The sequence below is a fragment of the Monodon monoceros genome, unplaced genomic scaffold (assembly GCF_005190385.1).
Source record: "Monodon monoceros isolate NGI ecotype Baffin Bay Population unplaced genomic scaffold, NGI_Narwhal_1 Super_Scaffold_11, whole genome shotgun sequence".
NCBI classification, from domain to species: domain Eukaryota; kingdom Metazoa; phylum Chordata; class Mammalia; order Artiodactyla; family Monodontidae; genus Monodon; species Monodon monoceros.
The window spans coordinates 129,511,209-129,526,556 of record NW_021703767.1 but is presented as its reverse complement, the minus strand read 5'-3'; the positions used below and the strand labels follow the sequence as shown (position 1 = coordinate 129,526,556).

At 39.5% G+C, this 15,348-nt stretch overlaps 1 protein-coding gene across 6 annotated transcripts in view; it reads right to left on the bottom strand.

Annotated features, from left to right (window-relative positions):
- The window catches only part of NPHP3 (nephrocystin 3), a 50,367-nt gene extending 35,324 nt beyond the window's left edge, over positions 1-15,043 (bottom strand). For 4 of the 6 annotated variants that reach the window (XR_003792438.1, XR_003792439.1, XM_029215473.1 and 1 more), the window contains exons 1-9: positions 14,636-15,043; positions 12,439-12,564; positions 11,713-11,863; positions 9,844-9,996; positions 8,333-8,466; positions 6,760-6,920; positions 4,346-4,502; positions 1,484-1,558; positions 23-196 (exon numbers count right to left, since the gene is read on the bottom strand). Coding sequence is in view for 4 of the 6 variants with exons in the window: in XM_029215473.1 (XP_029071306.1) it covers positions 23-196; positions 1,484-1,558; positions 4,346-4,502; positions 6,760-6,920; positions 8,333-8,466; positions 9,844-9,996; positions 11,713-11,863; positions 12,439-12,564; positions 14,636-15,028 (1,524 nt within the window). In the remaining 2 variants the exon portion in view is untranslated. The remainder of the gene's footprint in view (positions 1-22; positions 197-1,483; positions 1,559-4,345; positions 4,503-6,759; positions 6,921-8,332; positions 8,467-9,843; positions 9,997-11,712; positions 11,864-12,438; positions 12,565-14,635) is intronic. The other 2 variants (XM_029215476.1, XM_029215477.1) reach the window with 1 other exon arrangement.
- Positions 15,044-15,348: the final 305 nt, after the last annotated feature.

Here is a 15,348-nt window from a genome sequence, read left to right as displayed (position 1 = left end):
GAACAATACTCCAAATGCTTACTTTCTCAAATCCCAACTCATGGGCTGAATTTGAAGCCTGCTGAAAAGCTTCCATTTGCTCTTGTTCATCATGTATGTCCCACAGAACATCACCAAAATCATCTTCTTCTGGAATAGAGTCTTCACTGCCCAAATCCTTAGTTTCCAGGTCTGTAGTTTCAAAGCCCAGGATGTCCTGAACACCAAGAGCAAGCACACAAAAGCAAACAAAGGAAGTGAAGACCTTGTACAGTATTGTCAGCACACAGGTCTAAGGTGGCCCTCACCTACCTCAGAGGGCAAGCCCAAACCTATGGCCTTTGTATGGTACCTCCAGGGATCAATTTATAACTATAAAAATAAGTAATAGTTTAAAAATAAAGAAAAGAAGTAAAGAAATATTAAAATAATAAAAACAAACACCACTCTCATTCATTAAAAATAAAGTTAGAGGGAATCTGGTTTCTGAAAAATGTTACACAATATCTTTGGTTATATCTGGCTGGTGAACAATTTTAAAGACCATGCTAATGTCTAAGAAATATGCTGCTTTACATTTTTACAAGCATTTAATTACTAAGATTACTAGTCTTTATATTAATCACTGAAAATATGTTGTCCTACAAATGGTAAAGTTGGTCAATATGTCCATTTTCACTTACTGCCATTTACTCTGTTCAATTCATCTTATTTTGGGGCTCACTCTTTTTCTCTGATAACAAATCTGCATACTTGTAACACAAGTTAATTTAAAAAAGTAATTTAATCCCTTACTTATCAAATAGGGTCCCTGGTACTCTGAGGGAGGGGCCAGCAGGTAAGGATAAACACAAGCTAAACATCTGGTGCCCATTTTACTTGAAGATAGGGAATTATTTTTCTTTTTCTTATCATTATTAGAATTTTTGCTGATACATAATTTTAAATGATTTTTAATATTTAAAAAAGGACAGGTAAACATCAAGCAGAATATATAATTCACATAAAGTTTCAAGATAATACTGAGACATCATAGAAACTTTCAGTTTGAGACACCTCTGTGATCCATGATCTCAGACACCTAGAGGTGTGTTTTCACCCCTCTCTATTGCTAGGGGGATAATGTGGTAGAAAAATTCAAGACAGATTTTTCTAATATACAAAAACTCAAGGTGCACACAGAATCTAAGGAGACTCTCTGTTGAATAGGGTGAACATTATCCCTCATATACTTCCTTTTTACCTACCACTTTTGTAATCCATTTTATACTTAACGGATATTAAAACATCAAATCGTTTGCGAGACAACTGACAGATACAGATACATGGTACTGGGAATAACACAATAATACCACCAGATGGACTCTTGCCAGAAAAGAGGGCACTTTACCCCGGTATTGTTTTCAAAAAAAACCAAACACGTGATTTTCTCTGGAAAACCCAATTTTATTGAAATCACTCTTAAGATATTTGAGCAGAAATCTTACAGGGAATGCACATTTACCTGTTTAATAATCTTTTCTACATAAATATAGGTTTTATAGACTCCTTCTGCAGGATCTCCTGAGTGATCAATGATCTGGGGGGAAAAAAAGAAGTTTAACAACAAGAAAAAAACAAGACTAACAGAAGGAGGAGGTGGCGGTAAACACTTTTAGAGTGCTTATATGTTAGAAACTGTTCTATGTACTTTGCATATATTAGCTCATTTACCCTCACAACCCTATGAGGGAGGCACTGTTATTCTCTCCATTTCATAGAAGAGGAAACTGAGGCAAGTTAAAAAACTCGTCTAAGGTCACACAAGGGATTTAGTGTGAACAATGTTGCAAATAAAACAAAAAATATGCTTTCTGTTTTGCTTATGTGTCCATCTGAGAAAGTGACTGGAGTTGGTGATACCAAAACTCTGTCCAGAACCTGGTGTCACCACTAAAGTCCACTTTGGTCTGGATAATGCACACACCTGCCCATTTTGACGTGACAGCAGGAACCTGTTAAGGAAATAGATAGGTGGGATGGTGTGTGCTGGGGCCCTGGTAGCAGCGTCTGCGACCCCACGGTGCATAGTGAGGCCATGGAGCCTCTGTCCCTGCCAACACTTGGATGCAAACAGAAGTAAACTTTATCATGTGGAGCAGAGAGTGTGGAAAATGTTCCTAAGTTTGGCTTGATTCTTTTCAGCTCATAGCCTTGGGGGAAATAGTTTTTATTTTTTTCTTCTTGTCCTATAACCTGAACACATAGGTTCATATAAAAGCCCTCCCTGAATAGTGCTTGCTTTCTGCCTGTCTGTTTCGGAAGGGTAACCAGGGTAACATGAGGAAATATGGAAGGGTTGGGGTCCCAGGTTGTAGTGGTCAGAGGGAACCAACCTTTCATTCGTGGGAGACAATGGGACCCCCTCTGCTTTCCCCTGTGGGCTGGGGCCTGGCACACAGTAGGTGCTCAACAAATCTGTGGGTTACTTATGGAATGGTACAGAGGAGTGGTGGGGGAGGAGCCATGTGCCAAGGCGGAGGGAAGCTCCACGACCTTCACTTGGGGGACAGGTCGGGGAGCTGGTACAGAGGACAAGGCAATCCCCCCACCGCCGCCCCAACTGTCACTCTCAGTTCCTCCCCTGCTTGGCTGGGGGGCTTGGCCCAGGGTGAAAGGAATGGTCTTTTTTCAGGAAAATTCCAATGGCTGAATTCTCACACTTCTGCTTCAGGTAAGAACTTGTGGATACCTTGCTAATCAATTCACCTTTGTGGGTATGAACATTCCAAAGCTGGGAAAAGCCCAACACCAGCCTTTATTGTTTTAATCACTCTGCTGAGTGTCCCTTCTCTTGATGTCCTGAATAAAGGTCATGTTTTTTTTTTGTAAACACACAGACACACACATACACATATACACACGTACACATGTGTACACACACGTATGCATGCCAACACATTGACACACACACATGAGTTAAACAGCTACTTTAATTTCATCTTATGTATTTCTGTACCATTCAATACACATAACCTTCAAAATCCATCTTTATGCCAATAAAGCAAAGAAGTTTATCCTACATTTAAATTTATAATCATAGTAGAGAGATCTTATTTGACTCCTATATAAAAAAATTCATCCTCTAGTATACTAATTTTTAAAAGCAATATTTATAGAATAAATAGAAAAAAGATAAAGATTAATATCTTTCGTTGTGGCACCTAGTGAACTAGGCTGGTACTAAAATAATTCAAACAAAGAACGAAATGGCTCTGGAGATTAACTGTAATAAAAATGTACTCTTGTCTTAGACTCTTCACTATGTTATGCTGGCCTCAAGAAAAATGCCTGTATTCATATTTGATCTTATTTTCTGGCTAGGCATAGAGAAACAGAAACTTCGACAAAATCCTAGAGTTGTTTTTGATTGTATTCTTAACACTAACTATAAACATTTACTATAAACATTTACATTAAACATTTACCAGGTTAGTAATGTAAAGCCTGTAATCTCTATTCTAAAATATATCCTACCACGCATCTAGGGATGATCAAATCCTTCTACTCATCATCAGTTTTTGGCTTTTCTCAATGCTTTCAGGAAAGGTTACCATGAAAAGGCTCCCCCTTACACTAATCCTTGGTCAATAATAGATAGAAGGACTCTGTGCTTGGGAAAAAGGCACAGTAGAGATTCTGATTTATCCACTACAGATCATACACTTTTGAGGCACATATTGCTGTTGATGCCTCTCTTTCTCTCATAGTCCACAACTAATCTGTTAGGAAATCTATCGGCTCTGTCAAAATTTATCCAGAATCCTACTGCTTTATTTTTTTATTTTTTATTTTTTTTGCGGTACGCGGGCCTCTCACTGTTGCGGAGCACAGGCTCCGGACGCGCAGGCTCAGCGGCCATGGCTCACGGGCCCAGCCGCTCCGTGGCATGTGGGATCTTCCTGGACTGGGGCACGAACCCGTGTCCCCTGCATCAGCAGGTGGACTCTCAACCACTGTGCCACCAGGGAAGCCCCCTACTGCTTTTTATCACATCCTCTACCACCACCCTGGTCTAAGCCACCAGCATCTCTCATTTGGATGACGGCAACAGCTCTCCACCTCTGCCCTATGCCACTACCTTCCCTCCAAACCAGAGTCAATTCTCAACACAGTCAATTCTTCCTCTTTGGTTAAATCCTTCAATGGCTCCCCACCTCACTCTAAGTAAAAAAAACAAGGTTCTTCAGCATCGGCCCCGATGACCGCTCCTACTTATGTCCCCTCACTCGTTCTGCTCCAGCCCCGCTGGCTTCCTTCCTCTCCCCAAACACGCCAGCGCCTCTCTCTGCCAAGCATGTTCTTAAAAAACACCTATGAATTTTACCTTGGCTTTGTTGGTCTTGTTCAGGTTAGAAACTTGATCAATCAGGTGCTGGACAGAGTCAGAACTGACTTTCCCATCTTCCAAACGATGATAAATTAATCGTGGTTTGCCTTCAGGGTTTTTCAGAAAAGCTTCTTCACAGTCTTCCAATAACAGGCTAGATTGGAAATCAGTATTTCTTGTGCTATGCTGCACTGTAGCAGCACACAGTTAGTCAATTAACCTAAGTGCCAAGAAGGGGGATTTACTACAATGACAAGTGGCCAGAAAAGGCCCTGCTGCAGAATAAGTGAAACTTTCCAAAAATGGATGTTTTTATAGCTCTGTTCTAGCTTAGTGTCAATATTAAAGTATAATATATTCACTAGCAGACAATGAGAGTAGGTACAATAAATTAAATTTTAAAGCATACATAATTTAAATTTTTTAAAATCTAATTTAAAAAAACTTCTCAAAAATATTGTTAAACATTGCTCAAAATAATGGTCCATACTCATGAGACTTTGCAAATAAATGGAAAACCTAATTCTATTCACAATTATATAATTTCAAGTTAAAACACAAAAATCATCAGCCTCAAGGTTTCAAGATTTTTCTCTTCTCTAATCCTTTAGCCTTTACTCATTCAATAAATGATCTGAACCCTTATACCCCAGATACACTGTAAGAAAGATCCAGAGGCAGATGGGGAAGGTTAGATAGCTATTAAAATCTTGACTGTGGTAAAGGTTAAAAAAAAATTCTAACTATGCTCAATGTACTGTAACTACAGTTTGTACTATTCCTATTTAAATTCCAGAAAAATCTTCAAATAACCTACTAGTGTTTTCTACACCACAAGGAAAACTAAACAATTCCCCTTTCTAAAAAGCATTAAATGAAAGTTTGTCTAGAAGGCAAATTACTGTGTGTATACAGGGGAAAGCCATTATATGATTCAGAATTTGCATAAAAAACTAAAATACCAGCCCCAATACGAAACAGAAAAAAAAAGCAAAAAGAAGAAAACAGAAAGAAAAGACAACATGGTTTTAAGGATTAAAGCATTAACAAGAGAAAAACAACAAGTGACATACACTATCACCTAAGATAAAATACTACCTAGATATTAAAGAATAAAACAGGATATATATATATATATATATATATATATATATTTTTTTTTTTTTTGCGGTACGCGGGCCTCTCACTGTTGTGGCCTCTCCCGTTGCGGAGCACAGGCTCCGGACGCGCAGGCTCAGCGGCCATGGCTCACGGGCCTAGCCGCTCCGCGGCACGTGGGATCTTCCCGGACCGGGGCACGAACCTGTGTCCCCTGCATCAGCAGGCGGACTCTCAACCACTGCGCCACCAGGGAAGCCCCAGATATATTCTTAATATAAAAACAAAACAGGAAAATAAAAGAGGGAAGGGGAGGTAAAGGAGTCCAACTAAAGGAAATCAAGTTGAAGGAATCCTTAAACTTATTTTGGGAAAAGCTTCCTTGACCACGTAGCTCCTTGGCCACCTGGTCTCTGGGTAGAGTCTTAAGGATCAATGATAGGTTATATTGCAGGAACTCTCATAAAGCTTAGGGCTCCAAACACTTCCAAACACAGTTAAAGTCAGAGTTGGTCCTCAATAAAAAGAGAAAAATGCTTTGGAAGGATTAAATCCAATCAGATAGAAAATATAGAAAGAAAAATTAACTTCTTATTTAACCTCCTATCTATCTTACTTTGTCTTCTATCTATATATCTAACTGGTAACAAAAAAAAAAGCTTCATTTGCAGACTAGGTTCATTGATGTGATTATATTTCACATTATAAGAAAACTGCTCACTTTACTGGATTTAAGTAGTTAGCTCCTCAGAGAATTAAAAATATGATTTAACACCTATGCAAGTGTTCAAGTGCCTCTCAATCTGTATCTGAAGAAAGAAAATAATGAAGGTTAATGCTGATTATTGAAATCAGGGGTCACCACCTTCTTCTGTAAAGGGTCAGCTAGTAAACATTTCGGGCTTTGCGGGCCATACAGTCTCTGCTGAAATACTCAACTCTGCTGTTGTAGTGTGAAAGCAGCTGTAGACAATACATAAATGAATGACCATACCTGGGCTCCAATAAAACTTTATTTATAAAAACAGGTGGCTGACTGGATTTGACCTGAGGGCCATAGGTTGCTGACGTCTGATTAAAATGATCTTTACATTAATGATGTTAATCTTATAACCTATTAACAAGCCTAACAGTGTGAAACTTTTAATTTTTTATTTTATTCACGTATTAAAAGTCATAGAATTTACTGAATTTCATGGATTGTTTTTGATTGTAAGAATGCAATTAGAACTTATCTTTCAAGTTCATCTGGTAATCTCAATTTCTATTTATGAGTTTAACTTCTATAATAAATTATAGAATTTTCAGCTTACCTTGGTAAGGTTAAATGAATGAATAAGATAACTAATGAACTCTTCTCAATTTCCCATTTTCTTACAGTGAGGTACTGATTTTCAATATCAATTGGAAAATACACAGCATGGAAAAAATATCCCATTGTCTCACACATTCTTTTAAGTTTAGGTGAATAGTCCTAAAAACAAATTAAAACATAAGAAAGCACAGCTTATTTAACTAAAGATCTAGTCAGCTTCATACTACTTAAAATCCAAAAGGTTATGTTGGATATTCTCTGATTTAAAACTTTAAAAATTATATGATCACATCTTAAAGAAAATCTTTAAGAGAAAAGGCAAGTTTCTCTATAAAATAAAAATAGTAATAGCTTAGCAACTTTCCTGTTTCCTAGCTCAGAAAATGATGTATCTCATAATAAACCTGAAACAACAGGAGTAAAGTATTAGACTATTTTGCTTTGGTAGTTATTTATTATTATTATTATTATTACAAATGACTTGTTTATTGTTATAGGGTGAAAAATGTAAATCCATAGATTTATATAGTAAAAAGTGTCCACCGTGATATATTAGAACACTAAAGCAAACAGATATAAAAATATGTTGGTCTATAACAAATTAAGGTACTTAGTATGATGATTATTATTATGCAATAAGTTAGTAATTCCCTCAACATGTGTTTGGGAACAGCCTATACTCAATGAGTAGAAGCTTTGGTTTTCAAAATACTTTGTCTTTTTACCAAAATTGAGTATTATCAAAAAGGAAAGCTAAATGAACTTATTAATCAACAATCTGGACGATGTTAATATAGCAGGTATAGCATGTGACATGCATATTTATTTAAAATTCAGTTAGAACAGTAGTTGGTAAAGCTCTCTGTAAAGGGCCAGATGGCAAATTAATAACAGCTTAAGAACTTGGCTGTTTTGGCAGAGGTTTTTGTGGTCCATTTAGTCTCCATCATAATTTATTCTGCCATTAGTGAGAAGCAACCTGAGACAATACATTGCACGTGGCTGTGTTCCAATATAACTTTATTTATAGACACCAAAATTTGAATTTCATATAATTTTCATGTCAAAATATTCTTCTTCTTTTGATTTTTTTCAACCGTTTAAAACTGTAAAAACCAATCTTAGCTCTAGGTCATACACAGACAGACTGCAGGCCAGATTTGGCCCACAGGCTGTAGTTTGCTGACCCCTGCCTTAGATTAACCCCAATGGCTGCCTTGAAAAATTTAAAACCATGACAAGGATTAAATTTTGACATAATCTGAAACAGATTCAAGAATAGAGCTGGCAGGTATTAACTATAGCAGGCACCATCAGTAAGGGCCGTAAACACTGTGGAGAACGTGTAATGAAGTATTCAAAAGCATCAAGTTCCAAGGCCTTAATTTGAATATACTGATAATACTGAGTAAGACGTTTTCTTAAGAAAAGCCCAAGATGCTTCCTACTCTTTAAGACATAATCTAGTGGGTAGTAAACTACTTGGTTCAGGCAATCAGTAGTATCATAACCAGGACACAATATTAACTTTATTTTAAATCAGTGAATACAGAATTTATAAATGCCCTCACCTTAAGGAAAAGATCCATTTCGGGCTGGGTTTCATCTGTATAAATGAGGTAACATCTGACAGTGTTGCTCCACAGAGAATGTGAAAACAAGGGGGTAACTTGTAATAAACTAGCTACAGCAATATCCCAGTCATCTGAAAATAAAATTTCTCATAAGTTCCTGAAAAATAATTACTAGAAAACATTTGACAAGATGATTCCCCAAAAGTCTGAAAGAAAACAACAGGCATCATCTGATCTCACTTGTAATACCGACAAAGCTTCTAGAATAAGATATCAGAAGGCAATCAGTTCTCTAACCTCAAATTCTATCCTGGGGCATAAAGCAATCAATGTCACCAGTGGTCTTTGCTGGGGTACCCGTGGCTCCAGTCAAATGTCAGGGAACTAGGCAACATGGGCTGTTCAATTAGTTTGCTACTTGAGGAGAGCCTACATTCCCAGGCTGGCCTATAGTTTTATCTACTTATTATTTTTGAAATACATTGAGTCAAAAAGAAAGTTCAAGAACGGTACAAAACAAAAAATAACCAAAAGATAGTGAGAATGAATATTTTAAGACATATTTGACTAATTCAAAATGCATAATTAAAAAAATAATTTTCATTTTGCTAATAGATAAATAATTTCAGGTTTTTAAAAAATTTTATTCATTTATTTATCTTTGGCTGCATTGGGTCTTGGCCACTCCGCAAGGCTCTCTCTAGTCGCAGTGAGCAGGGGCCACTCCTTGTTGTGGTGCATGGGCTTCTCACTGCAGTGGCCTGTCTCTGTCGTGGAGCACGGGCTCCAGGCGCGTGGGCCTCAGTAGTTGTAGCACGTGGGCTCAGTAGTTGTGGCTCACGGGCTCTAGAGCACAGGCTCAGCAGCCCTGGCTTTAGTTGCTCCACAGCAGGTGGGATCCTCCTGGACCAGGGCTGAAACCCGTGTCCCCTGCATTGGCAGGTGGACTCCCAACCACTGTGCCACCAGGGAAGTCCCTATATTTCAAAGTTTTAAGAAAAGAGTGGAGCTACTTATAACATTTCAGATCTGAGGTGGTATTGAAATTCTGAACAGATCTTAAGAGCTGTTTTGGATACCAAATTATATAAAAGATAATGAATAAGAATACTATATTATATAACTGAAGTTTTGTACTCTACTCCACAACTTCTCTAACCTTCAACACCATCAAAGATGCAGAGGGAAGACTAAACACTACTGTTTTTCCGTTAATCTACATTAGGCTCTCACCGCTCAACTAAAATATCCGAGAACTCAGACCAGAAATTCAGTTATTAGAACCTATTGGCCAGTCTGGCCGGGAGGCACCAACTGATCCTGATGTGAATTATGTAACTTCATCATTCCTGGTCAGTGACAAGCACCAGTACATGATGGTTTGACAGTGGAAGACACCCAGAACACAAGTCTCATGCTCTGCTGGTGGCAGTTTTCCCAGCATAAGATTATAGTACACAAACAGTCACTACCATTAACCAAGGTAATTGGCAAATGGCGTGTGTTACCTCTGTTGACGTTAGCAAAGGGTCCTTCTATATCTATAGAACTAAGGGCAAACTCAGGGCCCCGGAAAGACTGCTGAAGCTGAATCATACTCCCTATGGAGGGCTCACTTCCCAAGGCTCCACCAGTCCAATACTCGCACTGGGGTCCAGCAGCTGTAAAAGCAAGAGATTTCATCTGATGAAAACCAAACTATATTGGAATTTCAAAAACTTATCATATATATTCAATGGATTTCTAATGCAAAAAATACTACAATATTATAAATACAACAGATATTCAAAGTTTGATTTTGAAATTAAAACAATGATTTTGAAAGTACTTTGCCACCAACTTCTGGCAAGTTCTAAGGTGGTGGTTAACATAATTCTGGTTATCATCTCAAACTTAAAAAGGGGATTAAAAAGAGAAAGATGAAAAGAAATTAGGAATACAATAACCAAAAGAATTATAATAACAGAGAGGAGTTAAAAACACCCCCCAACAAAAAAATTCTAAAAAACATTCCTAACTATATGATTTAGGTATCAGTGTAAAATGTGAAGGAAAGAATTTCAAAGGAAGACTATTACTGGCACACCAGTAATTAATATTGGTAATTCATTAGGATGTAAGCTAAGGATGTAAAGAGCACATTTTCTTTAACCTCTCAGAGCAAAAAAAATTGTCTGAATCAACAGGTACTTATGAACACGTTGATTTCTTTTTAATAAATAATAATTCATGGCATCCTTGACTAAACATAAGTAAACTGGTATTTGGGCTAAATCTCTGGCAAAACTGAGATTATTATTTGTGGATGACAAATAATGAGTGACATTCCCTCAAGCATTCCTTCTTCATGTTTATATCGAAATAGGAAGAAAGACCTATGAGGAAATATTAACTCGTTTTTATTAACTTGCTAAGAGAATTAGAATATAATAGTTTTGAAACCCTGTACATTTTAACATATGTCAATACTGAAATAATCACGAGGACTAATGCCATTAAGAATCACTTCACTTTTTTTTCTCAAAAGTTAGTAATAAAAGTCCCAGGATGCTAGTTGCCATATTTCACTCCAAAACACGTCAGTTTGTAAGAATATAATTATAGTTTTTTTAATAAATGGTACAGTGACTGCATTTTTCCACCGCATTTAAAATAGAATATTTCTCAAAATCAATCACACTTCATTATTATTTCCTTGGAACACAGTGGACCCTTTCAGTCTATGATTCCAAGTTTTTCTTTATTTCTAGAAAAAACACTTTCTATGTTTAATTGTAAAACAAAAACTTTAAAAGTATTTCACAAAACTGCATTGGAAACCACTCAGTGAAATATTATGCAGATATTCTGATAGTTGTAAAGAATATATCAATTATGTGGAAAAATAATGTGACAGAGACTACTGTCCTCCAACATCCATTCTTCCCTTCTTCCTTTAGTGACACAACCCCAAATTTTATGTGGATACATGGCTCTCCCGCTAATGATTACACTTTCCCATCTTCCTAGGTAGAGTTCTGGCCAATGGGGTTTGAGTAGGAGTAATCTGTATATCTTTCAGATTGTGCTTTCAAGGAAAGTAAGGTATTCCCTCCCTCCCCCTGGCTAAATTGTAGATGTGATGTTGGGACTTAGAGGGGCTTAGACCAGAGAGAGAAAAGCTATGGGTTAAGGTTGGTAGAACAATGAGAGAGAAGGAACCTCAGCCTCTACATCATGGACTTCATAGAAAAGAGCTGTCATAACAACTGAGAAAGAGAAAGTGCAACTCTATTTGTAACAGCAATTACTTATAAGTAAAAGGGTTCAAAGTTGGCTCTATAATCATTATACCTATATTGAAATCTCAAAATATTATATATAGGAAATAAATTTACCAGTAACATCTGTACAGTTGTCATCTGAATCAGACTCTCCAGGATCAAATACATGGATCCCCTGAACCTGTAGCCTCTGAAGTTTACTCTCCAACTCTCGCTTGGCCCTCAATAAATCCTGAATTTCATTTTCCTTGGTCTCCCTAAAAATCTTTAAAAGAAGGATTTTAATTGTGAAACCGTTTTCCATAATCAAAAATTGTACCATCAACTTTTAAGAGAAAATTCTTTCTTTCACAAAATCAATATTCATTTGGTCCTTGATCTCCCCTTTCGTAGGATGAATAATCTGAGTACCTCTACATCACTGTTTTGTAACTGGAACCCACTGGAATTCCAGCAGGATGTGTGTCTGTAGTGTGGAGCTGCCTTGTGTGCTACCTGATGTTTAGCAAATTTGTCCCCCTCCCATTTAATGCCAGTAATGCTTATCCATAGAAAACATCCCCAAACATTCTAAATGCTTTCCCCTAATAGAAACACTTTCCTTTCCCGCTCCCCCCCAAATCCCTATTAAAATGTTCACTTTTATACCTTTTCTTTGAAACTACCTTAAGTTTACCTCGTCCAACTCAAAAATGTAAAAAGTGCTTTAGTTTAGTTCTTATAACTTTCATGGCTCCTACATCATTTACTTCTGGCTATTCATCGCAGTATTATATGAACTTTTAAAATATACTGCTTTTATTCCATATCACTTTGGGGATAAAGATGTATGAAATTTACCTTAAATTGCCTCTTAACTTTATCTCTGTCATGTTCAAATGTAGCTGCTCTCTCCATTGCTTGATATTTTGCTTCTAAAGCACTTTCCTTTTCCCGAAGTATCTTCTGGTAAGTTTTCTGAAGTGCCTGGAATAATTTACCTCGTTATTTATAACAAAAATAGCATGCCTCCCAAATTTTACATTATCTTATATATATATTAAATATCTTAGAATTTTAACAATCTACTTACTTTTTCACCAGTTATCAAGAACTGCATATTGCCATTCTATTCAAACACATAATGGAAAAAAAAATGCAAATATGCTTGAATTATAAATGAAGATATTTGACATTATTCTTTGAAATACTGCACTAGTTCTTAATCTTCACTACACCTCAGCTTTCCCATCTTTAAGAACAAAAAGTACAACTTGTAAGGCTTAACCTGAAGGATAATTACTTCTGTGAGACTGTGCACTCCTTGGCTCCATGTCTTACTCCTCTTGCTAGCCCCAAGCACTAGCAGTGCCTGATACACGACAGGCTTCCAGTAAATGTCTGACTGAATGGATTAAATAAATACAGAAGGTTTTTAAAAAATGTCTAGATATGTGAGAAAGGAATCAAAAGGGTTACATAAGGAATCAGGATTGGTAACAGGAAATAACCTGGGACTGAGACATTTGTCAAGACTTAGTGCACTCTACCCTGGTTGGTCTGGCTTTCTTTTCTACCTCCACCTCAGTCTTTTGCAATATGCAGTGAATCCAAGACAATGGCTTGGATGCATGAAATCAGGTATCTGAAATGCATAAGTCCACTTCATATATGCAAGTGCATTAAGACTGCCCAATAGGAAAATCTGTAAGACAACAGATAAAGCTGCTTATGTATTCTCAGATAACTGCTAATTATACAACAGCTAATGGGGGTGGGGTAGGGGTGGAGAGGGATTGACTAGAAGGACTAGTCTAGAAGGAAGAAGGCTTCTTCCTTCTAGAAAAATCAGGTCTGAGGTATTTATTCTATTCCTCCAGTAATGAGCTCAGGAACACTTGGGCTGTCCAGAAGTCTCTTCCATAGTAAAGAAAAATAGAGTAAACAAACTACAACCCTCAGAGGGGCCCCAAACTGATGACACAAAGTCTCACGCCTTTGCTCACAAAAAAATAACTTTCCTAATAATCAGTTAAAATAGATCTATTACAGGAAGGGCATGTAATAATTGTTTTTAGAGTAATTTAATCAAGTGGATTAAGGAAATTTGACTATACCTAGGGAACATTTTCAACCACAGCAGTTAAGGTGGTGAAAATCAGGGGCTGCCAGAAAAATTCACTTCAAGATCACTGAAATCCAACAGCTATGGAACTTCACAAAGAAACGAAAATAGGGGCTTCCTGGTGGCGCAGTGGTTAAGAATCCACCTGCCAGTGCAGGGGACACGGGTTCAAGCCCTGGTCCAGGAAGATCCCACCTGCTGCGGAACAACTAAGCCCGTGTGCCACAACTACTGAAGCCCGTGTGCCACAACTACTGAAGCCCGCGTGCCTAGAGCCCGTGCTTCACAACAAGAGCAGCCACGGCAGTGAGAAGCCTGCGCACGGTGATGAAAAGTAGCCCCCACCCTTGCCTCTGACTAGAGAAAGCCCGCTCTTAGCAAGAAAGGCCCAACGCAGCCAAAAAAACAAGAATAAATAAATTTAAAAATATATTTAAAAAAAGAATAAATAAAAATAAATTTTAAAAAAATTAAAAAAAAAAAGGAACTGAGACAGAAGCCCCACCTCCGAGGTATGTAAATTTGTGGGGGGGTGGAGGGGTGGGAGGGCGAGGCGTGGTTAAAAACTCCTAGGAAGGGTTTGATGAGTTTCCTCAACAGATGTCACCAAAGTCTTTGGTGTATATGTGTGCCCCGTGTGGACCTACTTCTCTGGAGATTAGCATTTGTTGCTTCAGGACACTTCCAGGCTAATTGCTTCAAGGCATCTGAATGAATGGACCAGAAATAGAAAAGGGGGGGGCGGTTAGTTAAGGAATCAGTTTAGACCCCAAGACAGTACGTCCCCTCAAATTAAAATGCAGAGCAGTCAGGCGTCCAGGGGTCCAACTGGCAGTGCGGCCAAGAGGCTGCGGGGCAGTGGGCAGGCGGCCCCGGGGCTCAGTTTCCCGGGTGTCGCGGCCGTCTCCGGTGAGCGCCCGGGCCCGGCGTTACCTGCAACTCTGCCCGCAGCCGCTTGTTCTCCGTGTCCAGCTTGGCCTCGCGGCGGCCCATGGATAACAACTCCTGGTTCTTGCTGACCCGGAAGATCTCGTACTCCTTTTTCAGCCGCTCGTACTCGGCCGCCGCGTACTCCAGCTCGGGCACGGACGAGCCAGTGGACTTGAAGCTGGCCCCCAGCAACCCGCCGCCGCCCGCCCCGCGGGGCAGCGAACCCGGCCCGGCCCCGGCCACCGCCCCCGCGCCCCGGCGGAACGAGCTGCGCAGCAGGCGGGCCTTGGGCTTCACCTCCACCGGGATCTCGCAGGCCTCGCCGCCGCCCGCCCCGTACGTGTCCTCGATCACCTCCCCGCCGGCGGGGCTCACGAGCGACGAGGCAGTCCCCATGGCGCCGGCGGCCGCCGCTCCTTGCCACCAGGTTACCAGGAGGGGGCGGGACCAGACGAGGGAGATGGGGCGGGGCAGCAGGAAGGGGCGGGGCGAGCGCATCGAGAAGGGGAGGGCTAGTGGGCGGACGACAGGGATGGGGCGGGGCAGCCGGGTAGTACGGGGCGGGGCAGGGTGGCTAGGCGGAGCCAGAGGAGCGGAACGGATGGGGCGGGGCAGCAGGGCTGGGCTGGGAGTGAGAGCGGAGCGCGCGGGGCGGAGTGAGCAGCGTGGCGGTCGCGCAGTTCCACCAGTGCGCTACGTCAGGGCCTACGGACAAG